Source organism: Dendropsophus ebraccatus, chromosome 9 (genome assembly GCF_027789765.1).
Source record: "Dendropsophus ebraccatus isolate aDenEbr1 chromosome 9, aDenEbr1.pat, whole genome shotgun sequence".
Classification (NCBI taxonomy): domain Eukaryota; kingdom Metazoa; phylum Chordata; class Amphibia; order Anura; family Hylidae; genus Dendropsophus; species Dendropsophus ebraccatus.
In genome coordinates, this window is record NC_091462.1 from 68073650 (window position 1) to 68099647 (window position 25998).

The window sequence follows — 25998 nt, forward strand, 5'->3', positions numbered from 1 at the left end:
GCAGAGATCCATGAGATCGGCACTCGTTTGCTTTCGGCTGCTGCAGCCGAAAACGAACGAGTGCCGAGCCGAGGACGGCGCCATCTTGGACGCGTCCCCGGCCGGCATCAGTAACGGAGATCGCTCCTCCGGGACAAGGTCCCAGAGGAGCGATCTCCCCCACTAGACACCAGGGAAACATTGCCTCCGGTAATCGGAGGCAGCTGTCAACTTTGACAGCTGCCTCCGATTAGCTAATTAGCGGGCACGGCGATCAGACCGTGCCCGCTAATAGCAGCGGTCCCGGGCTACTCGCGGCACCCGGGATCGCGGCACTTCAAAGCGGGGCCCCGCTTTGAAGTGCAAGTGAGGACATAGGACGTACCGGTACGTCCTATGTCCTTAAGAGGTTAAGTTGAAGGAAAGATGAACGCAGCACGTTATGGGCAAAAACGTAAGGCAAATTTGCACTAATCAGCGCGGAAGTTGTACATACGACGCACTTGGACGTTTCAATATGACAATGATCTAAAACACAAGGCCAAGTCGACCTGTTATTGGCTACAGCAGAACAGAGTTATGGTTCTGGATTGGCCATCTCAGTCTCCTGTCCTCAATAATCATTGAGACACTCTGGGGAGATCTCAAGCACACTGTTCATGCAAGACAGCCCAGGAATTTACAAGAAACTGGAGGCTTTTTGCCAAGAAGAATAGGCAGCTTTACCACCTAAGAAAATAATGAACCTCACCCACAACTACCCCAAAAGACTTTTTATTATGATTTAAAGAGAAAACACAGTAGTTTTTAGACAATAAATGGCTTTACCCAACCACTAACCATGAGTGGGGAAAAAAAAGGTTGTGTTATTATTCATATTAACAGAAAAAAGGATAAGAGAGCAAAAATTTAAACTTTTGAGGACAACTGTAAATTAGAGGCAAATTGTTTCAAATAAGAATTACACCGCAAATAAGCACTAGCCCCGTTTTCAGAGAAAAAAAAAACACCCAGTCTTATTCTCGCAGAAACATGGTACTGGAAACATGGAACATGGTACTGGGTAAATGTGGTGTGAAACCACAAGCTACCTGGAGTTACTGCAGCTGCAAAATGATATATAAAAGACATATCTATACATCACCTGCAGGTTCCGCTTGCTTTTGCGAATGTTATGCTGCAACAAGAAGTTACTTTCCAAGGAGAATCTGCTATACTGGTCATCCAATTGAGACAGAAGCCCATGAAATAGAATTGTGGCTAGCGATACATTAGTTGAAGCATGTTCCCTAAAAAAAAAAACATTAACAGTTACAATCTTCTCAAAAAAAAGAATGTGCTCCTCAGTTCGTAGTTAACTAACCAAACTATAAAATTCCATAATTGATTTTAAAACATTAACCCCTTAAGGACAGAGCCTGAAATGGCCTTAATGACAGAGACAAATTTTATGAATATGACCAGTGTCACTTTATTCATTAATAACTTCGGGATGCTTTTACCTATCCGGCTGATTCTGAGACTGTTTTCTCGTGACATATTGTACTTTACATTTCTGGTAAATTGGAGTCGATACTCATAACAAATCTTTATGAAAAAAACCCAAATAATGTGAAAAAATGTGAAAAAATGCATTTTTCCAACTTTGAAACTTTTTGCGTATACAGAAAGTGGTTATACCACATAAATTATATATTAAAGGGAACCTGTCACCCCCCGTACCGGGGTGACAGGCTCCCGACCCCCCGTTAGAGACCCCTATACTTACCTCATCCCGCCGGGTCCCGCTTCTGGATTCGGTCGGGTCCCGGAGATCTCAGCCGCTGCAGCCCGGCGCGCGCGCTGAGAGATGAGTCCAACACCCATAGAGAATGACAGGAGAGTCCAGCGCTCCGTCATTCTCTATGAGCGTTGGACTTATCTGTCAGCGCGCGCGCCGGGCTGCAGCGGCTGAGATCTCCGGGACCCGACCGAATCCAGAAGCGGGACCCGGCAGGATGAGGTAAGTATAGGGGTCTCTAACGGGGGGTCGGGAGCCTGTCACCCCGGCACGGGGGGTGACAGGTTCCCTTTAAATAGCATTAGCAACATGTCTACTTTATGCTGGCGGCATTTATTAAACTATCTTTTATTTTTTTTAGACGATAGGAAGCTTAAAACATTAGCAGCAAATTTCCAAATTTTCAGTAAAATTTCAAAATCAGATATTTTTAGGGACCTGTTCAGGTTTAAAGTGTATTTGAGGGGCCTGTATGTTAGAAAGCCTCACAAAGCACCCCATTTCAGAAACTGCACCCCCCAAACTCTGCAAAAGCATATCCAGAAAGTGTTTTAACCCTTTAGGGGAGTCACAGAAATAAAAGCTAAGTGTGTAAGGAATTTGAAAATTTTAATTTTCTGTGCAGAGATTTTATTGTAATCCAATATTTTTCATAATTATAAACCTATTACCAGAGAAATGCACCCCAATAATTATTGTCCCGTTTCTGCAGTTTATAGAAATACCCCATATGTGGCCCTATTGCGCTATTTGACGCAACCACAAGCCTCAGATATAAAGGAGCGCCTTGTGAATTTCAACGCCTCCGTTATATTTGGTCATTTTTGACTGTACCACTTCAGGTTGGCAGAGGCTCTGGGGTGCCAAAACCTAAAAAACACCCCTAAAGAGACACCATTTAGAAAACTACACCCCTCAAGGAATGTAACAAGGGGTGCGGTGAGTATCTGGACCCCACAGGTGCTTCACAGATTTTCCGAACAATATGGCGTGAAAAAAGAAAAAAATTATTTTTTACACTAACACGTTGTTCTAGCCTTCAACTTTTCATTTTCTTAAAGGGATAAGAAGCAAAAAAAGACAAAAAATGTGTAGCTCAGTTTCTCCCGAGTACGAAAATACCCCACATGTGGCGATAAAGTGCCAAGGGGGCGCAGGACGAGCCTCCAAAGGGAAGGAGCGCCAATTGGCTTTTGGAAGCTGAATTTCACTGAAAAGGATTTCAAGGGCCATGTCGCATTTACAGAGCCCTCGTGCTGCCAAGACACTGGAAACCCCCCACAAGTGACCCCATTCTGGAAACTACACCCCTCAAGGAATCTAAGAAGGGGGGCAGTGAGCATATGGACCCCACTGGTGACGGGCACAAATGTGGAACAATGTGACGTAAAAGTGAAAAATTTCATTTTTTCACTTTCATGGCACAAATGTGCCCGTCATCAAGGGGTCCATATCCTCACTGCACCCCTTGTTAGATTCCCTGAGGGGTGCAGTTTCCAGAATGGGGTCACTTGTGGGGGGTTTCCAGTGTTTTGGCAGCACGAGGGCTCTGTAAATGCGACATGGCGTTCATCATCCATTCTAGCCAAATCCAACCACCAAAATCCAAATGGCGCTCCTTCCCTTGGGAGGCTTGCCCTGCACCCACATGGCGCTTTATGTCCACATGTGGGGTATTTACGGACTCGGGGGAAATTGCTCTACACATTTTGTTTTTTTTCCCCTTTTTACCCCTTGTGAAAATGATAAATTCAAGGCTAAACCAACATTATAGTGTAAAAAATGTAATATTTCATTTTCACGCCACATTGTTCCACATTTGTGCCAGTCACCAGTGGGGCCCATATGCTCACTACACCCCTTGTTACATTCCCTGAGGGGTGCAGTTTCCATAATGGGGTCACTTGTGGGGGGTTTCAACTGTCTTGGCAACACAGGGGCCTTTTGAATGCAACATGGCCCCTCGAAATCCATTCCATCCAAATCCAGCCTTCAAAAACCAAATGGCGCTCCGTCCCTTCGGAGGCTATCCCTGTACCCGAATGGCGCTTTATGTACACATGTGGGGTATTTCCGTACTCAGGGGAAATTGTGCTACACATTAAATGTTTTTTTTTTATCTTTTAACCCCTTGTGAAAATAAAAAAATCATGACAAGATTAATGATTTAGAGTAAAAATTTTACAAAAATTACACTAAATGTTCTAGCTTTGGTCTAGCCTTGATTTTTTTCCATTTCCACAAGGGGTTAAAAAAGAAAATGAACACAAAACGTGTAGGGTAGTTTCCCCTGAGTACGAAAATACCCCACATGTGGGCATAATGTGCCATATGGGCACAGGGCAAGTCACAAAAGGGACAGAGCGCCATTTAGAGACTGGAATGGAGGATGGAGGCCATGTCGCAAAGCTCCTGTGCTGCCAGGACAGTAGAAACCCCCGACAAGTGACCTCATTCTGGAAACTACACCCCATAAGGAATCTAACAAGGGGTGCAGTGAGCATATGGACCCCACTGGTGACGGGCACTTACGTAGAACATGTGCCGAGAAAATAAAAAATACAATTTTTTTCATTTTCACGTCCCAAATGTGGCCGTCACCAGGGGGCCATATCCCCGCTGCCCCCCTTGTTAGATTCCTTATCGGGTGTAGTTTCCAGAATGGGGTCACTTGTGGGGGGTTTCTACTGTCCTGGCCGCACAGAGGCTTTGTAATTGCACCATGGCATCCTCTAATGGGAATGGTGGCCATACCTACTTAGCTGGGGAAAAGGGACAATTCTAATTTATTTGGGGGTATTAGGCCAATTATTAGTTTATAAGGTTGAAAATGACAGGTGTCCATCAAATTCAACCTGTGTTGATCCAGAGGAAGGCAAAAACCCCTCGTGAGGCAGACGACAGTAGCCTCATCACAGGGGGAAAATTCCTTCCCGACTCCATAATGGCGATCAGAATAATCCCCGGATCAACGTGACCCCTGAAATAGGAATAAGGGACAGAATTTAGAAAATGTAGAACCCCAATGACGTGTGGTGCGCCTAGAAGCGATCCAGTATGCAGAGGCCGGGGGGATCAGGACAGGTGTCACACTGGTAAATGGTGTCCCTGTTACCCCACACTCTGCACTTCTTCTGGGGTCTCCCGTTCTCCAGTGTGTGGGACGTCACCTGGAAAATGTTGTCCTGGTGCGATACGGGGTCCTTCATATCCAGAAGCGCTGGGTCCGCTCCATGGCTGCTAAATATTAGGGCTCTATTACTGCTTCTGATATGTTCGTATCGTGCCGCAAGCTACAGTAGCTCGGGCAGCGAGGGACCGGAAGAGGGGGTGCTGGTATAAGAGTTATCCCCGTACAGGTGGTAACCTTTATCCAGCAGTGGGAAGATCAGTTCCCGGACGATCTTCCCACTTGTTCCGAGGATGGGGGGGGGGGGGGGAAGGGGGCATCTGGGGGCTGGATTCGGGTGTCCCTTCCTTCATACACTTTAAGGGTACGTGCACACTGCGGAATAGCGACAGATAACCCTTCGTGCATTCCGCAGTTGGCACCCGCCGGCGGACTGATGCAGGCGCACGTCTCCACACGTGTCATAGACTCCATTCTATGCATGGGCGGATTCCGCTCTCCGTCCAACGTGTTCATTCTTTGGACGGACGATGGAATCCGCCCATGCATAACATGGAGTCTTATGACACGGGCGGAGACACGAGCCCGCATCAGTCCGCCGGCGGGTGCCAGCTGCGGAATGCACGAAGGGTTATCCTTCACCATTCCGCAGTGTGCACGTACCCTAAATCTGTAAGAGTACCCTGAGGTACTCTCACAGAGTTTGTAGAATTTCACTCCATACCGTCATCTCTTATTGGGACGGTACTGGCGGAAAAGACGTGTCTGGGGGGCAGCGTACGCTACGCTACCCCCAGACACGTCACAGGATGATGAGGATGATGAGGATGAATGGAGGAAAGAAGGATCCCCCCATTCATCCTCACTGGCTGTTTCAGTGTCGGAGGCAATAACGTATCCCTCTGACGCCGAAAACACCCTGGGGGCCATCTTTATACAGGGATTGGTATATGGGGTATGTAGTGGTGTAGTGTCAAACTTTATTCAATGTAGTGTGGTGTAATGTAGTGTTTTTTACGTGTTTTTTTACAGTAAGTATAAAAAAATAAACCTACGCCAACAAAGGAGTTGCTGATAAATGCCGCACTTATGTGCGGCACTTATAAGCAGACCGTGGCAGTAGAATATAGAAAAAAAAACACCCTACGCCAACAAGGAGGAGTTGCTGATTAGCAGTGCGATGCTGATCAACACTCAGCGGCGATAGGGTGCGGCAAATAGAAAAAAAAAATTTGAAAAAAGACAAAAAAACAAAACTTTTTCTACATTCTGAACATCCCTGTAGCTGCTGATAAGTGTATTACACATATCAGCCGCTAGAGGGCAGCAGAGCGCAAAATACAGAAAAAGCCGACGCTGGAGCCGAAAATAGCCGAGAGAAGCCGAACCTGACGTCACGGAGGAAGCCGAAGACCCGAACGAACACGAGGACGCCGCAAACCCGGAAGACGCCGATCAGGAGCCCGGGACAGGTGAGTAATGTACAAATACCTGCTCTGGACCCCTCGGCTACCTAACTGAGGGGTCCAGGGCAGGTATTTACTATTTTGTGGGACTCTAATCGGCGTGCCACCGGCCCTATCGCCGTGAATGGCCGGCCGGTACCGGACAGCCATTCACGGCGATCAGGCCGGTAGCACGGTGACCACCATTACTTTTTACAGTAATGGCGGTCGGTGCCGTCCTCGGACAGCACCGACCGCCGTTTTTTTTCCGGGTCATCGGGTCACCGATGACCCGGAAAGGTTCCGATCGCTGCTATTGGCTGATCTGAATTGATCAGCCTATAGCGGCGATCGTAAGCACGGGGGGTGTTAACCACCCCCCGTGCCGTGAAGCTAAGATGGCCTGCTATGATTTATAGCAGGCCATCTTCCCCGATCGCTGTGTGCGAACACGCAGCGATCGGGGAAACATCGGGCGTAAATTTACGCCCTGATGCGCCAAGTACCAGGGCGCAAGTTTACGCCCGATGTCGTTAAGGGGTTAAAGCATTAGTGCAAAATAAACATTTGCCATGCAATCAAACTGTTAAATGTATTTGCTCAATTATAGTCTATTGAGCAAATGAGTTGGATCTCTTAGCTGGCCAGAGAGAGCTTTAAGAAAAACCCCCAAATAATGTGAAAAACTGTACAAAATTACATTTGTCTAAACATTGAAAGTTTCTGCTTGTAAGGCAAAAAGTTATGCCACATAAATTAAATACTAACTAATATTAGCCATGTGCTTACTTTACGTTGGCAGTATTTGTTAAATTTGCTTTAAAAGGAGAAGTCCGGCGAAAATTTTTATTTAAGTATTGTGTTGCCCACCAAAAGTAATACAAATCACCAATATACACTTATTACGGGAAATACATTTTTTTCAGGAACCAGTTTAAATTTGAAGCATATTTGAGGGGACTGTATCTTAAAAACCCCTACTAAGCATATCACTTCAGAAACTGCACCCCTGAAACAGTTTATAATCACATCCAGAAAGGTTTTTTTTAACCCTTTAGGCAAGACAAATACAGTGGTAACTTGGTTTAAGAGCTCACAGTTTTTAAAGTTGTGACTTGGTTTAAGAGCATTGCTTTGGTTTAAGAGCATTGCTTTGGTTTAAGAGCTCCCTGTACTGGGTGGGGGAGGGGCATGGTCTGCATAGCACCTTCCAAATCATAGCAGATCCACTTCGGGCTGGGGTATAGAATCATCAAACCTCAGTCCAACCGAACACGCTCCCAGCTCCTGGCCCGAACCCTCTGAGACGGCATCACGTGTCCTCCATCTCTTCAAGGTAAGATGCTCCTAATCCAGTCCACTGAAGTGTGGGAGGACACTGAGACAGTGACAGCTACTGCTGCTGGTGATCACTGTCCCCCTATTTGACAGCAGCCCCCCCCCCCCCCGCATCTCACCACCTGGTAGCCGCCCATCCCGATTTCACCACCCGGTGGCCACCCCCGGCATGTCCTCCCACCACGCAACTCACCTCTCACACAACCTCCCCCCCCCCCGACCGGTGGCTACCCGCGGCATGTCCCCCCACCCTCACCCCGCATCTCACCCTCTGGTGGCCACCCACGGCACGTCCACCCCCTAAACATCCCCCCCGCCACATCTAACCACCAGATGGCTGTTCTCGGCATGTTCATCCATCCCCCCCCCCCCCACCATCTCCACCACCCCTCCCCCCGCATCTTACCTCCCGGTGGACGCACGCCCCCACGCCCCACGCCCCACCCCCGCATCTCACCTCCCGGTAGGTTCAGCCCTCCCTTCCTGCCCAGCATCTTACCTCCCGGTGGCCGCCTGTGGAACTGCTGCTCCCAGCCATCCCATAAGTGTCTTCCACTCTGTCATACATTACAGGCGATAATGCAACAGATATTGCAGAGTGGAAGACACTTATGGGATGGCTGGGAGCAGTAGTTTCACAGACTGTCATCACACTAACATGACGCCCCTGCCGTATCTCATCTCCTGGTGGCCGCTTGCGGGGAAGGGGGGATGGTGAGATGCAGGGTGGTGGGGGGGGGGGAGACATCATGTTAGTGTGATGACAGTGTGTGTAACTACTGTTCCCAGCCATCCCATAAGTGTCTTCCACTCTGCAATATCTGTTGCATTATCCCCTGTAATCTAGGACAGAGTAGAAGACACTTATGAGATAGCCGAGAGCAGTAGTTCCACAGTCATCACACTAACATGACGTCCCCTCACATCTCGCCATGGCATGGTGGCCAACCACCGAGCTGCCCCCCGATTCTTGCCCGCGGGACCTGCCCTAACCGCCCTACAACCCAACACACACACACAAACATACACAGTTCATCTGGGCACACCATATTCACCCCACCTAACACCATTCATCCTCTCCCCCCCCCCTGTCCCGCATCTCAACTTGGTGGCCTATCCACTGCGTGACACCCCCCCAGCTCACCCTGAGGCCCTCCGCTCCATCACCATTACCATCTCAGCTCTGCTACTTCACCATCATCAGGCATAAGCATTGTATGATGGGAAATGTAGCTTCCTATCTTGGATATAGAATGGCTTTTAGAAAAACCTGTAACTCAGGAATGGCAGCAGCTAGAAAGATGGGAGATGGCTCAAAATACTCAGGGGGGGCTTGGTGATTAAGACCAGCTAGGTTTGGGAGCATTACTTTTTTTAGACTCTTGGGGGGAATAACCCTTTAAAAGAAAGTAAGAAAAAATGAAGAGAAATAGTAAATTCATTTCCCCTGAGTGCGGACATACCCCACATGTGGACATAAATTGCCATGTGGGCGCAAGACAAGCCTCCAAAAGGACAGATTACCATTTTGAGGCCATTAACAATCTACAAAGCCCACATGCTACTAGGACAGTGGAAACCCCCGCACAAGAGATCCCATTCTGCAAACTACGTCCCCCCCCCCCCCCAAGAAATATAATAGTGAGCATATGGACCTTACTGGTGACAGGCACATAAGTGGAATAAGCGTATTTGAGGCCTAAATTTGGAGATATGCACAGTGTTGGCTGACAGTGGCTCACATTCTCGGAAAAATAAAAATGAAAACACACAGAAATTGACCCCATTACAGAAATTACACTCCCTAATGAATGTATTTAGGGGTGTAGGGTGCATGAGCATTTCAAAAATGTATTCTACTGGACTGAATGCGCTGCAGTAGGTGAAAGTAGAAATAACAATTTTCACACTGGTCAACTGCCAAGCTTTTGATTTTCCACACAATATGTGGCACCAAAATGAAAAGTCTGACCTCCAGTAATCATGTCCCATCTAGAAAAAAAAAATCTACATGTGGCCCTATTGCTTTGAATTTCCCTAATAAAACAGTGACTCAATTTGAAAACTACAAAGGGTGTTATGGCAAATTATAGTTTTGATCTTGAATGTTTTTGGCAGAATAAATTAGGGTAAAATAATATGGAATAAAAATGGGTTCCAAATTTAAATCAGTTCTCCATAGACGCAGAGGCCTGGTTTATCTGGACAGTTGGCGCACTGATAACACGTGCCCCTTCTAAACCCCCTTTTGTAGAACAAGCATTCTGGAGGTTGAATGTGTGTGTCCCTCCCTTTGTAAACTATAAACCTGCTACCTAAACGGGTAGCTATTAATTTCCATTAAAAACATGGGGTTGAACCAAATGGAATCAAATGCCAGATCATTGAAGTCATAAAATTTAAAAAAGAAGAGGTGACTGGGGGGAAAAAAACTCCTTAACCCCTTAAGGACTGGGCCTGATGTGATGGCGTGGGGTGCAGGTGGTTCCATCATGTTCATGTTTTTACAAATTTTAGGAGAATCTTGTGCTCCCAACCATCCTGTGTATTTTATGTCCTGTCTCGTGCTCTAATTACACTAAAGGTAATAGAATTAGCTCATTGACTATCTGCAGGGTAGAGGTGTCCATATTTCCTGATGGACCCCTTCTGACATTTCCTGCCTGTCCATTTATGACCTCTCTGCTCTCTGGAGATCACCCCCTGTGGTGTCTGGATTGCTGAGGCTCCAGGCACTCTTTTTGACACATTGGGTATTGTGTCTCTGTCTGTACACCTCGGTTTGAGATTTATAGGTGAGTTGCACCAGACCTGTTATTGTTTTATTGTACAGAAAATGGTAATGCCACTTAAATTAAATATTAAATAGCATTAGCAATATGTCTACTTTATGTTGGCAGCATTTATTAAACTTTAAAAATTTTTTAGACAATAGGAAGCTTAAAACTTAAGTAGCAATTTTGCAGATTTTCACAAAAATTTAAAAATCTGATTTTCTTAGGGACCTGTTCAGGTTTAGGCTATGTTCACATTGTAATAATCATGGCCGTTGTTGCCGATTTGCAACAACGGCGGTGATTACTACGTAGCTTAGGTAGTGCTGCCTTCTATGGAATCCTGGCCGGAGTGTATACACATAGTATACACTCCGACCGGGTTCCCTAGCGGCGCCGCAAAAAACTGACCGGCTGAACTGCTCCGGCTGCATGCTCCATTGTGAGCAGCTGGGAATTCGAATGTGGGTGCACACAGAAATGCGCCCGCATCCAAATTAAGCGGCAGTGAAGATCATCTGGTTCGGAACTGCAGTACCGGCCGTGAAGATCTTCTCTGACACCAACTGTTCCGTGACCCAGCCAAATCACAGAACGGACGGTGTTTTACTACGTTGGAACATGGCCTTAAACTGTATTTGAGGGGACTATATGTTAGAAAGAACCCCACTTCAGAAACTGCACCCCCCAAAATGTGCAAAAGCACATCCACAGTCAGAAATAAAAGCAAAGTGTGTTAGAAAATTGAAATTTGTAATTTTCTGTGCAGAAATTATATTGTAATCCAATGTCTTTCAGAATTATAAACCTATTACCAGACAAATGCACCCCAATATTTATTGCCCTGTTTCTGCAGCTTATAGAAATATCTTATAAGTGGCCCTATTGCCCTATTTGATGCAATTACAAGCCTCAAAGGAGCGCCCTTGTGAATTTTAACGCCTCTGTTATATTTGGTCATTTTTGACTGTACCACTTCAGGTTGGCAGAAGCTCTGGAGTGCCAAAATATAAATAAACACCCCTTAGGGTCCATTTACACTGAAAGATTATCTGACAGATTTGTAGCCAAAGCCAGGAACAGACTATAAACAGAGATCAGGTCATAGAATAGGAATGGATTTTAAGGGCCATATCGCTTTCACAAAGCCCCATACAGCCAAGACAGTAGAAACCCCCCACAAGTGACCCCATTCTGGGAACTATACCCCTCAAGCAATCTAACGAAAGGTGCAGTTAGCATATGGACTCCACTGGTGATGGGCACAAATATGGAACAATGTGACGTGAATGTGAAAATTTTCATTTTTTCACTTTCATGGCACAAATGTGGCCGTTATCAAGGGGTCCATATCCTCACTGCACCCCTCGCTAGATTCCTTGAGGTGTGTAGTTTCCAGAATGGGGTCACTTGGAAGTTTCCCACTGTGTTGGTACCACAGAGGCTTTGTAAATGCAACATGACATTCATCATCCATTCTAGCTAAATGTAATATTTCATTTTCACGCCACATTGTTCCACATATGTGCCCGTCACTAGTGGGGTCTAAATGCTCACTGCACCCCTTGTTACATTCCTTGAGGGGTGTACTTTTCATAATGTCAGTTTTCTGCGGGTGCTCTGGCTGCATGCTCCATTGAGAGCAGCGGGGAATTCGAATGTGGGTGCACACAGAAATGCGCCCGCATCCAAATTAAGCGGCAGCGAAGATCATCTGGTTCGAAACTGCAGTACCGGCCGTGAAGATCACTTTTCACTTGAACAAGCACCATGACGTATGATATAAAATAGGGTATGAAAACCCCTTTACACCTGTGTAGAGAAGTCAGAATGCACAAAGGGGGTGACAGTGTCACTTTAAAGCTGATGTAACAGAGCTGTATGTGTCATCATACATAGGTGCATAAATTGTTCCACATAAAACAAATTCCACTGTGCTACATTCTGCAAATTTATCTCTGCTGCACTTATATCTGGCAGTAATTTTAAGGCTTAGACAAATATACATTTGCATTTCTTCCATACAAATTGTGATGGAGCCTAGCTGCATATTTTCCTCTGTGCAGCAAGCCCATGTAAAAGCTAAACTTTAAGGAGAACCCCGTCCAAAGTCCAGTGTAGTGAACAACACCCCCCCAGCTCACCCCCCGCCCTGACCAGGGCTGTGGAGTCGGAGTCAGAGCTAGTTTGGGCTGGAGTCGGAAAAAGTGTAACGACTCCAGCTTTAAAAAATTGAGAATTTAGTTTTGATATGAATTTTATAAGTTTTGCTCATCAATATATTTTATGACCAATATTCTAATTGGACACTGATCCTATTAGATAAGGGTGGTCGGTCACTATTTGGATCTGGAAGAGTCCATTGTGTGTGTGCGTGTGTGGGGGGGGGGATCTGAGCTCTTCTCTTCTTGGATGCTGGATGATTGAATATGAGCAGCAGTGTAATATGAAGATATCCTGTGTAATATAGAGGAGGAGGAGAACACATAAGTAATGCAGCAGTAACCTTTGTCATCAATGTGGTGTTTTCTCTCTGAGAGAAGATTGTGGGTTTTTCTTCAAAGTTCTATGGCTGCAGCTGTTTGTGTGTGTGTGTGTGTGCGCGCTATGGCTGCAGCCAGCTGTGTGTATGAGTGTGCGTGCTATGGCTACAGCATTCTGTGTGTATGTTTATAATAACGCTGTAGCAGGCTGTGTATGTGTATGATATGGATGCAGCAGGCTGTGTGTGTGTATGATGTGGCTGCAGCAGGCTGTGTGTGTGTGTGTGTGTGTGTACGATATGGCTGCAGTGTGCTGCGTGTGTGCACGATGTGGCTGCAGCGTGCTGCGTGTGTGCACAATGTTGCTGCAGCGTGCTGCATGTGTGTCTGCTATTGCTGCAGCAGGCTGTGAGTGTGTGTGTGTGTGTGTGTGTGTGTGTGTGTAAGTGAGAGAGAGAAAAAGAGAGAGGGAGGCAGAAATTAAAGGGGTATTCTTGGCAACAGTGAAAAATCCAGGAGGGACAGGGGGTGGTTAGTTCATAATAAATAAGTCCTATTTACCCATCCCCGTGCCCCCACAGTGACCCCTCTCTATTATGTATGACCCCTCTCTATCACAGGTATCTGGCATCGTTAGCAGTGTCTCTTTGTGTATGGTGAATATTTAGTTAAAAACATAGAAGATTGTCAGCAGGAAAAGACCTGCTCCTTCTAGTCTAGTTCTGAGTTGTTCAGGACATGGAGGCTAGAGACTGGCTGCATCCACTGCACACACACAGGAGACACTGCTTTGTAGCTTTCCCTATTCCCTCAAAAGTCGCCCCAGAGTTATGAAGGAAATTAGGGAGAAGCTGCTGAGCCCATGTGATAAATAACTCCCCTGGTATCTAACTGGCCATTTATGAAGGAGCAGGAGTCGGGGTCAGAGTCGGTCCACATAAAATTCAGGAGTCAGAGCTGCGGCTTACCTACTCCACAGCCCTGGCCATGACAGGAGCCCTTAGAAGCCCTTACAAGAAGTCGCAGCCCCTTCCTGTGCACCACTCAGCTATAGCAGTCCCTGCAGCGATTGGTCAGATTCAGCGGGAGAGAGGCAGCTGGGACCGACACAGAAGTTTTCACCCCGCTGCACTGGACGGGGCTGGTGATCCCGCTGCAGTAATTGACGTCAGGCCCATCTAGTGTAGCGATCACAGTCCCTGCTGCCTCTCCCCAACCGAACCCAATCAATTACTACAGCAGGAGAGAGGCAGCGGGGCCCACCATATCCGAGCGTTGCAAGGGAAGGGGCTTTAAGGACTAGGGGCTCCTGTCAGGGCGGAGAGGCGAGCTGGGGGGGGGGGGGGTCTATTCACTACAGTGGACAGGACGTCTGGTGGGATATGGGGGGGGGGGTGTTTAGGGGGCTTTGGGGGATGATTGCACTATGGGTTTCTGTCACGGCAGGGGGGGGGCTGAATTTTGGGCAGAAAAAGCAAAGGAATGGCCATTATATGTACATTTCTACATATACTGCGCCCCCTGCTGGATCCTGCAGGTATTTTTTTTTTTTTTTTTTTTGAGAAATTGAAGCCTGTCTGATTTAGTAAGTTGAGGGAAATAGCACTATATATTTCCCATAATTAGTGTATACAGTGGTTCCTTTGATTATGAGCATAATTTGTTCCAAAACAATGAAATTCAAATCAATTCAAATTCAAAATCAAATCGCCGAACGTGTTTTCACGGCAGTCACTAATTGGCTTTATTCCAATGCACACGCCTTTTAAAGGCGGATGCATTGGAATAAACGCCCCCCCCCCCCCACCCTGTGGCAGCAGAGCGGGGGATCAGCTGATCTCCCCCTGTAACTACCCGGAGAGGAGGATAGTTTAACCCATTAAATGCTGCTGTCAAATCATGACAGTATCTAACGGGTTCCTGTGGGTCCCGTTTGTTTGGTCCCCGATGTCTCCATGGTGATCCCGGGGGCCTAATGAAGGCCCCCGGGCTTACCATGGAGATGCCATCATGCTGACAGGCATGGCTGTGCTGAATGCCTGCCAGCACGATGCATAATACAATACATTGCACTACAGCGGCCACTGGTAACGGACATTGCCGGCGCAGCTGAACACTTTCATCTCTTCTTACCGTGAATCCACGGTGAGAGGAGATGAAAACATGCCCCCCCTAGGATTTACCCTAGTGGTCCGGTCACTGACCCTCCCCGGGCGGCCATCTGATCCAAGATGGTCACCGCCATCACTGTAAACAGATTCTGTTCACAGTAATGGACTGCTAAAAATGATTAAAGCCCCATTATCTCCACCACCGGAAGTGGCAGACAGCATGGGGCAATGATCAGGGGACCAACCGGTGTGGTCCCGGTAGAAGCGATCAGCAGTGTATACTATATACCACTGATCGCTTGTTGTAAATGCTGCCGACACTTTTTATCCATTCACCAAAGTCAAGTGCCCTGGATTACCTGTTACCACCCCGGCTTACTAATAACCACTCCAGTTCACCTGTAACCGATCAGATTACCCGTCACCACCCCAGATAGCCAGTAAACACCCCCAGATTGTCCATAACCACCCCCAGATTGCCCGTTACCACCCTAGATTGCCTGTCACCACCCCAGATAGCCAGTAAACGCCCCGAGATTGCCACTTACCACCCCAGATAGCCAGTAAACACCCACAGATTGCCCGTAACCAAAATGACACTCCTTCCCTTTTGAGCCCTGCTGTGTGCCCATACAGTGGTTTATGTCCATTTTTCTCCCTTGTTCCTCATGAAATTGAGAAATGTCAAACTAAACAAACATATTTTGGGAAAAATTCTATTTTTTCATTTTTACGGTCTAGTTTTGAATACTTTCTGTGGGGTCAAAATGCTCACCACACCCCAAGATGTATTCTTTGAGGGGTGTACTTTCCAAAATGAGTGACTTTTGGGGGGTTTCTATTCTGTTGACACTACAGGGGCACTGCAAACGCACCTGGCACTCAGAACCTTTTTCAGAAAAATCTGCCCTGAAAATGCTAATTGGCACCAGTTTTAAATGCTTTCCTCTCATACCTGTAGGGTCAAAATGCTCACCACACCCCAGGATGAATTCTTTGAGGGGTGTACTTTCCAAAATGGGATGACTTTGGGGAGGGGTTTCTAATCTGCTGATACAGGGGTACTGCAAACGCACCTGGCACTCAGAAACCTCTTTAGCAAAATCTGAACTGGAAACGCTAATTGGCCCTCCTTCCCTTCTGAGCCCTGCTGTGCGCCCATACAGTGGTTCATGCCCACATATGGGGTACCGTTGTATTCGGTAGAACCTGCGTTACAAATTTTGGGGTGCGTTTTCTCTCATGTTACTTATGAAAATTTGATACTTTAACCCCTTAACGACCACGGGCATATATTAACGCCCTGCGGTCGTAAAGGGTGCTCAGAGCGGGGCCGCGGGTGCGGCATGTAGCCCGGGACCGCAGCTATTAGCGGGCACGGTCCGATCGCCGTGCCCGCTAATAAGGTAATCAGATGCAGCTGTCAAAGATGACAGCTGCATCTGATTACCTAATGCAGCCGTTCCCTGGTGTCTTGTGGCGGAAATCCAAAGTGCAAGAAAAAATCCCGAAGTGCAAAATTGCGCATTTTCGTTCGCATTAAATCCAGAAAAATTTTAATAAAAAGCGATCAAAAAGTCGCATATGCGCAATCAAGGTACCGATAGAAAGAACACATCATGGTGCAAAAAATGACACCTCACACAGCCCCATAGACCAAAGGATAAAAGCGCTATTAGCATGGGAATGGAGCAATTTTAAGGAACATATTTTTGTTAACAATGGTTTGAATTTTGGACAAGCCATCAGATACAATAAAAGTTATACATGTTACATATCGTTGTAATCGTAACAACTTGAGGAACATATATAACAAGTCAGTTTTACTCCAGGCCAAATGGCGTAAAAACAAATACCCCCCAAATAAACAAAATGCCTTTTTTTTTTTTTTTTTTTTCAATTGTGAAGTACAATTAGTGGCGCAAAAAAAATAAGGGCTCATGTGGGTTTCTAGGTGAAAAATTGCAAGTGCTATGGCCTTTTAAGCACAAGGAGGAAAAAACAAAGATGCAAAAAACGAAATTGGCCCGGTCCTTAAGGAGTTAATCTAAACAAATACGTTATTGGAAAATTTCTATTTTCCATTTTTCTCCGGCCTAATGGTGAGTACTTTCCTCCAGCCCTTGTAGGGTCAAAATGCCCATTATACCCCAAATAGGGCTAACGGAAAACAGTCCACATTCAGAGACACCAGCTGCACATCACGAATAGGCTGAAGTTGGATAACGTCCACACGTCTGCGACGTTTCGAGGAACACGCCCTCTTTCTCAAGCATGTAGTGACATCACCCATCACCAAATTAAAAGACTAGGAAGTCTCGCGAGAACTCTTCCCTGACTAATTAAAGGGAAACACGAATTAGATGTTAAACATAGCACAGCGGACCATAAATAGTATACAGGTTACAAAACGTAGCAATAATACATATAAATATTACATAATACTAATAATAATTCATACACTCTACAAAAATTGCATCTTTACAACGCTGATATTGCACTTAAGGAAAAACACTAATGTTTATATTGCACTAACTGTAAACAATTCATAGAAAACCAAGTCCACTGTCTAAGATAAGTGTTGCCAATTGTACATAGACGCGCTAAACTACAGGAATACACCGAACTTACATACTTTGTATCCTAAAGGCATGAACGCAGTGTCTAGAGTTTGTATCCAGTATACTTCTCTCTGCAATAATCTCCTGCGTATATCATCGTCAGGCCCGCTTCTGCCATGAGGCAGACTGAGGCTTCTGCAGGGGCGGCAGAATCTTCTCTGCCACTGTCATTTTAGTGAAGTTTAACTTCACTGAAATGACAGCAGCCCCGGCCCCCTAACATTGCTCAGTCCCTGTCCGGCCCCAGTGTCGGACTTGCCCTGTACTGTAAGCCGGCACTCATAGGCTCGAGACCCCTCCCCCAGCCAAGATAAAACCCCCAGTCTGATCTTTACCTGTCTGCTGTATGGCGCTGTTGTCACTTGGCCTGGGAGAGGGGCCTTAACCCTGCGAGTGCTGGCTTACAGTATAGGGGAAGAGAGCAGTGGATAGAGGAGTCACGTTGTGTGAGTAGGGGGAGGGGGTGCTTTCTCCTCCTGTCACTGTCAGGCCCGTGTCCCAGTGTAGTTATGGTGGAGGAGAAGGAGATAAGATTACCCTGCTGCTGCTAAACGTTGTGCTGGGAAGTCTGTATGTGTGAGGCAGCTTTAGGGTTAATCTTCACAGGAGATGCTTCCCTGTGGTGGAGGACCTGTGACCTCTGCACGGCCTGTGTGCCTCCTCCCTCCTCTTCAACCTCCCTTGGCAGCCTTCAGGACCTTCTGTCTCCCTCCATGTCTACCCCTGGCTTTTGAGTAAGAAAACTTGTGCTCACTGTCTGTCTGTATTAATATCTCTATCACCTCTTTTATTCTATCTTTTATCTATCTATCTATCTATCTATCGCCCCCAGTGTACATATATATCCACATGTGTTACTATTTACCACCCAATCTATTAATATACTACAATGTACATATGCATCCACATGTGCTGCAATATACCCTATACCCTACACTGCCCTATACCACACTATACTGTTAAATAGTGTGGAGTGGCAGGCTGCCATGCTGTGCAGACTAGTTAGTAGTGAAGCGCACAGCTTGTCTAGATCCAGCCCTCAGCCTCTCTGTGCTGGAACTTGTAGTACAACAATTTCTGCTTAAATATTATACCTGGTATAAAGTAAGAGTCTTATGAGGTTCTGCAGCAGCTGAGGTGTGTTATGAGGTCCAACATAACATCATAATACACATTGAAAAAATAATAAGTTTACTGATAGCTGCGGTATTCACATGGGAATAGTTGATAAACAATTGATTCTAGGATTTGGGGGGGGCCATATAAATTTTCACCTCAGGCAGCACAAAAGCTAGAATCGGCCCTGATCATCGTTGTTATCTCCATAAACTTCCTCCAATATCATCCACCGTAGTTCACTGATGCGGTGTCTGCGTTCAATGAAATGTTTAACCACCCCAGTCTCACCAAATCTATCTTGGGGATCCTCTAATCCTTTCTGCAGACCTCTCCGTATTGCCGCACGGTGTTCTCCCAATCTGACTTTGGCGCTACGGGATGTTTGACCCACATAACACTGTCCACACGGACATTTTAACAGGTAGATAACACCCACACTATTACATGAATACCACCCTCTGATTTTAAAGGTATTCCCTTTCCATGGATGTGTAACCACTTCACTTTTAATAATAGAGCTACAGTTCTGACATTTCCCGCAAGGATACGTCCCTTTCTTACTCATCCCTAAAAAACGCTGTTTGGAAACTTTTTTCTTTTTTATATCAGCCCTGATTAAATGATTGGCAATACTTTTTCCTTTTTTATATACAAATTTAGGGGGGTTTACAAACAACCAACCTTACTTAGGATCATGTCTCAATGTTTTCCAGTGTTTACAGATCACTTTTTTAACCATATTGGCATGTTTGTCATAAGTGGAAATGAAAAGTAAATCATTTTGTTCTTTTTTCTTACATATATTAAGACTTTCTCTTCTGATCTTTTCAACTTCCTCCCCAACTCTCTCTAGTTCTTTTTCTATCGCATCGTATTTCTTAATGAGTTTATTCTTAATCTGTGTCGCAAATACGTCTTAATTCTGATGAATTGACCTCGTGGGATACCCTTAAAGGTCTGAGGAGCATGGGCACTATCTCTACGTAGAGCATTATTTTTATTCGTCGGTTTTGTAAACAGTGTGGTAACTAAAGTGTTGTCCGTCTCCTTGCGTACTTCCACATCTACCTGTTGAAATGCCCGTGTGGACAGTGTTATGTGGGTCAAACATCCCGTAGCGCCAAAGTCAGATTGGGAGAACACCGTGCGGCAATACGGAGAGGTCTGCAGAAAGGATTAGAGGATCCCCAAGATAGATTTGGTGAGACTGGGGTGGTTAAACATTTCATTGAACGCAGACACAACATCAGTGAATTACGGTGGATGACATTGGAGGAAGTTTATGGAGATAACAACGATGATATACACAGGAGATTATTGCAGAGAGAAGTATACTGGATACAAACTCTAGACACTGTGTATCCTAAAGGCATGAACGAAGTATGTAATTTCGGTGTATTCCTGTAGTTTAGCGCGTCTATGTACAATTGGTAACACTTATCTTAGACAGTGGACTTGGTTTTCTATAAATTTTATTTACAGTTAAAGCAATATAAACATTAGTGTTTTTCTCTAAGGGCAACATCAGCGTTGTAAAGATGCAATTTATATGAATTATTATATATGAAAAATTATATGAGTGTATGAATTATTATTAGTATTATGTAATATTTATATGTATTATTATTGCTACGTTTTGTAACCTGTATACTATTTATGGTCCGCTGTGCTATGTTTAACATCTAAGACTTCCTAGTCTTTTAATTTGGTGGTGGATGATGTCACTACATGCTCAAGAAAGAGGGCGTGTTCCTCGAAACGTCGCAGACGTGTGGACGTTATCCAACTTCAGCCTATTCGTGATGTGCAGCTGGTGTCTCTGAATGTGGACTGTTTTCCGTTAGCCATATTTGGGCTAAGCTTACATGAGTCCCTCTCACGCTGAACATGATTTGTGCACCGTGGTGATGTATATCTGAATTGTAACAGTGTGGATAATATAAGTTCATGGAGATAAAAGATCAACAAAGTAATTGGTGTTGTGCATTTACTGATTGGATCAGGCCTATTTCCTTCTCCCATTTTGCTTTACTATTATGTGTAATTCCCATTTCCTCAATTATGTAAATTTTCTTAATCTCACCCTTTCCCCCCCCCCCCACTAATTTATCTAATAATTGAGTGACCCTACATTCCTGAATATATAATTTATATTTTTTCTGTATTTTCTGTGTCAAATATACTTATTGTATGTAGTGTAACCAGTGCTCTTTTTTCAACTTATAATGTTCTCTATGATCATCAATCTTATTTATTCCCACTTCCTTCCATTTCTAAGCCCCGTAACACCCTAAAAAAGTAAAATATGTTTACGAAATGAGATCAGAATAAAGAGGAAATATTGATAATGTGACTTAGTAACTAATTTATATCATGTGGCTTTCTTTTTTTTTTTTTGAAGCAGAAAACTTCAAAGTTCGTAAAGTGCTAATTTTTCATGATATTTTGACAGAGACCACTTTTTGCCACTAACACAAAGTACCATATGTTACAAAAAACAGTGTCAGAATCACTAGCATACGTTAAAGCATCACTGAGCTATAAGCGCATAAAGTGAGACAGGTCAGATTTAGAAAAATGAGCCTGGTCATTAAGGCCCGAATAGGCTCGGTCCCTAAAGGGTTAAACCAAAGTGAATTTTTCCATAAGAAATCATTGAAATGCAGAAAATTGGTTCTCCACCCTAAAAATAATGCCTTTTTATTCTGAACATGCAAAACAAATAAAACAAACATTCAGAAGCATCTGGATATGTCAAATTATAAGTTACTGTACATTATAGCAATCAGCAAATGTATAGCAGTGTTTCTCAACCTTTTCAAGCCAAGTACCCCCATGCGACAAAAAGCTCCAGCCGAGTACCCCCAAGGATACAATTGATAGATTAACGCCTACGTTTTGCAGCAAAATCCGCTGCGATACTCTGTACTGTTATGGCCTATGGTTTTGCATTCTCGCAGCAGATTTTCATTCCGCTACGAGAATGCAGCCACTGCCTATTTAACGTATTAGCTGCCTGGCCTTACAGATCATACTTACCTGACCATGCTCCCATCTGCTTCTCAGTCTCGCAGGTCACAAATCAGTGGCTGCGGCAGGCAGTCAGTAAGTTGGGAGCCAGGGAAGCAGGCAGTGGCTTGGACAGGTAATGATGTGCCCCTTTCAGCTACTTATGTTCCCTGCAGCCAAATACATCCCCTGCAGCCACATATGCCCCTTTTGGCTAGATCTTGCAGCCAGGTATGTCCCATGGAGCCAGATTTGCGGCTAGCCAGATGTGTCCCATGGAGTTGGATATGTCCCCCTGTAGCCAAATAACACCCCCAACGTAGCCATATACCTCCCCCATGTAGCCAGATACCTCCCCCATGTAGCCAGATGTTTTGATGGTTGATTTGATGTGAAGGGGAGAGAAGAGGACAAGGGGGGGGGAAGAGAAGAGGACAAGGGGGGGGGGAAGAGAAGAGGACAAGGGGGGGGGGGAAGAGAAGAGGAGAAGGGGGGGAAGAGAAGAGGACAAGGGGGGGGGGGAAGAGAAGAGGACAAGGGGGGGGGGAAGAGAAGAAGACAAGGGGGGGGGAAGAGAAGAGGACAAGGGGGGGGGGAAGAGAAGAGGACAAGGGGGGGGGGAAGAGAAGAGGACAAGGGGGGGGGAAGAGAAGAGGACAAGGGGGGGGGAAGAGAAGAGGACAAGGGGGGGGGGAGAGAAGAAGACAAGGGGGGGGGAAGAGAAGAGGTCAAGGGGGGGGGACGGGAAGAGGAGAAGGGGGAAGAGAAGAGGAGAAGGGGGAAGAGAAGAGGAGAAGGGGGAAGAGAAGAGGAGAAGGGGGAAGAGAGGAGGAGAAGGGGGAAGAGAAGAGGAGAAGGGGGAAGAGAAGAGAAGAGGAGAAGGGGGAAGAGAAGAGGAGAAGGGGGAAGAGAAGGGGGAGAAAAGAGCAGGAGAAGGGGGGAGAGAGTGGGAGAGAGGAGGTGAAGGAGAAGAGAGGGTTGAATTTAGTGTTGGAGGCGCAATCGCCCCATAACACCTGCGGGTGTGTGATACTGCTGGCGGGAAGGAGAGTAGTGAGAGCCGTTACGACCACGCGGTGCGCTGGCAGTGACATCCCCCGGATATTGATACTTTATGTTAAGCTGCCTAATAACGCAGTTTAAAGGGGAACGCCAAGTAGAGGTTAAAAAAAAGGAACTTCTGCAGAAGCATATAGCATTACTTACCTGTCTATCCCAGTTTTGAAACTACCAAAAATCCATTTGTTTTGGGGGGTTTTGTTCTGTTTTCTGTTTCTGCACTTCACAGGACTACAGGTTCCAGAATGCAATGCTTTCCCTCAGCTGTTCATCACAGTCCCCCACTCTGCACATTCCCAGCCCAAATCTATTACAGACAGGGCCGTATTTGCCACTAGGCACCAGTGGTCTGGTGCCCAGGGTGGCGGCACACGCAGGGAACATTTTTTTTATTTTTTTTACTTTTTTTTTTTTTTAACCCCCTCCGCCGCCATGGGTGCCTAGTTCGCGCCGGGGGGGGTTATTGATTTCCGGGGTCCGGGGGGGGGGGGGGATTGATTGCCGGGGTCCGGGTGAGCTTCGCCCCTCTCAATGCAGGTCCGGGGTCCGCAGGTCGTGGTCCAGGGCTTCTTCCCTGCTCGACGGCAGTCACGTGATGTGACGTCATCGCCGAGCAGGGAAGAAGTCCGGTATCGCGGGGCTGCAGCTGTGAGCTTCCGGCCTCTGTCAGGCTGTGTGTGCCGGAAACTCACCCCAGCCCCCGGCGACCTGCGGACCCTGGACCTGCATTGAGAGGTGGGAAGCTCACCTCGGACCCCGGCAATTAATACCCCCGCCCCGGACCTGCATTTGGAGGGGACCAGCCTGCCTCTGCTCCCCTGCCCTCTGGCTGCCCCCAGCCACTCCGTCTCCCCCCCAGCCTCTCTCCCTGAGATATTGTTTGAGATTATATATATATATATATATATATATATATATATATATATATACACACACACACACACACACACACACACATACATACATACAGTAGATAGATAGGAGATAGAGAGATAGATAACTTGAAAGATAACTTTTTTTTTTAGATAGATATGAGAGATAGATAGATATGAGCGATAGATAGATAGATATGAGATACATAGGATTTCTATCTCTCTCTATCTCTCTCTCTCTCTCTCTCCTATCTATCTATTATCTATCATCTATTTACCTCTCTTTCTATCTAATATCTGCCCCCAGTCACTCTGTCACATGCTGTTCTGACCCTCCCCCCCCTCCCGCACATACACTTAGGGTCAGGTATAGGTCGGCACCTCCTCGCTCCCCCGGGCACCGCTCTCTCTCCCGCACAGGAATCCTCGGCCCCTGTCACTCAGTGTTGGTGTAGCATATACATTTGCCAGCAGTGTCCCGGGCTGAGCGTCACACATGGCTGCTTCCTGTTAAAAGATAACTGGGCGCCGAAGATTCCTGTGCGGGAGAGAGAGAGATGCCGACCTATCGCTGACCCCCTGCAGCCACTGTATGTGCCAGACATGTGGGCACAGTTATGCTCAGCCAATCGCGGCTGAGCTTCGAATGACGCTGCAGAGGGCGGCCGGCACTCGGGAAGATCCGCCGGCCGCCCGAAGAAGACGTCACTGCTGAGGATCGGAGACCGTGGTCGGCACGAGACAGGTATGTATAGCGCACCACACTTCCGGGTACACGGGTGGGGGTGGTGGGACACGGGGAAGGGGGCCATTCACAGACATAACATACATTACAAAGTTGTATAACTTTGTAATGTGTGTTATTCTGTGAATAATTTTTTTGCGCCGGACAACCCCTTTAAGAAACTATGTAATAGGTTATGTACTAAAAGAGTTTCCTTCTGGACTGAAAAAGCTCAGCCCAGCCTCCCCCCTCACATCAAATGAAGCAGGATTTCTGTCTCCATTATGTGGCTATGGAGAGGGGAGGGGCTGTTAGGAGTGACTGAGCACGGAGGATTTCTGCAAAGCACAACACCCTGCAATCTTCTCTCAGTGAGTTCATAGATAAGCACTGACCTTTCTGACACCTGAATTTAGCGTTTTAGGTGCCCAGAGAGTCTACAAACAGCTGACCTTCATGTCACCTCTTCCTGCTCACTCATCTCCCTCAGCCCCTCCCCCCTTCATAGGCTTACAATGGAGGGAGCAGAACCCGTCTTCACTGGCTTCTCTGTAATGAAGACGTGTTTGCCTGATAATGCACAGATAAGAAGTCAGGGGGGGAGGCTGGGAGATTGCTTCTTGAGTACAGAAGGAGGCTTTTTTGGCTGATGAAACCTATTATAGAGTTTCTTAAAATCGCTTATACTACTGATTTCTGCAATAAAAAAAAAAAACATGACAGTTACGCTTTAACCTCTTAAGGACCCATGACGTACCGGCACGTCATGGATCACTGTCACTTAAGGACCCATGACGTACCGGTACGCGGGTCCTTTAAGAGGGCGCCGCGGACCGGCCGCATGCGATCGGGAGAGATGGCCTGCAGAAATACACTGCAGGCCATCTCTCCCTGTCGGCATGGGGGGTTGTTAACCCCCCCCATGCCGACGATCGCCGCTATTGGCTTATCAGTTCAGATCAGCCAATAGCGGCGATCGGAACCTTTCCGGGTCATCGGTGACCCGATGACCCGGAAAAAATGGCGGTCGGTGCTGTCCGAGGACGGCACCGACCGCCATTACTGTAAAAAGTAATGGTGGCCAGGTGCCACCGGCCCGATCGCCGTGAACGGCCGGCCGCTATCGGCCGGCCGTTCACGGCGATCAAAGTCCCCAAAAGTTATAAATACCTGCTCCGGACCCCTCAGCTAGGTAGCTGAGGGGTCCAGAGCAGGTATTCGTACATTACTCACCTGTCCCGGGGTCCTGATCGGCGTCTTCCGGGTTCGCGGCGTCCTCGTGGTCTCGTTCGGGTCTTCGGCTTCTTCCGTGACGTCACGTTCGGCTATTTTCGGCTCCAGCGTCGGGTTTTTGGGATTTTCCGCTCTGCTGCCCTCTAGCGGCTGATATGTGTAATACACTTATCAGCAGCTACAGGGATGTTCAGTATGTAATAAAGTTTTTTTTTTTTTTTCAATTTTTTTTTTTTCTATTTCCGCACCCTATCGCCGCTGAGTGTTGATCAGCATCGCACGAAAGTGCGCTGCCAATCAGCAACTCCTCCTTTTTGGCGT

General features: G+C 46.5%; 1 protein-coding gene across 3 annotated transcripts in view; it reads right to left on the reverse strand.

Annotated features, from left to right (window-relative positions):
• STAT1 (signal transducer and activator of transcription 1) overlaps positions 1 to 25998 on the reverse strand; it is a 997040-nt gene that overhangs the window by 904654 nt on the left and 66388 nt on the right. For all 3 annotated transcript variants that reach the window (XM_069983571.1, XM_069983569.1, XM_069983570.1), the window contains exon 3: positions 1124 to 1268. In XM_069983571.1, coding sequence (XP_069839672.1) covers positions 1124 to 1268 — 145 coding nt within the window. The remainder of the gene's footprint in view (positions 1 to 1123; positions 1269 to 25998) is intronic.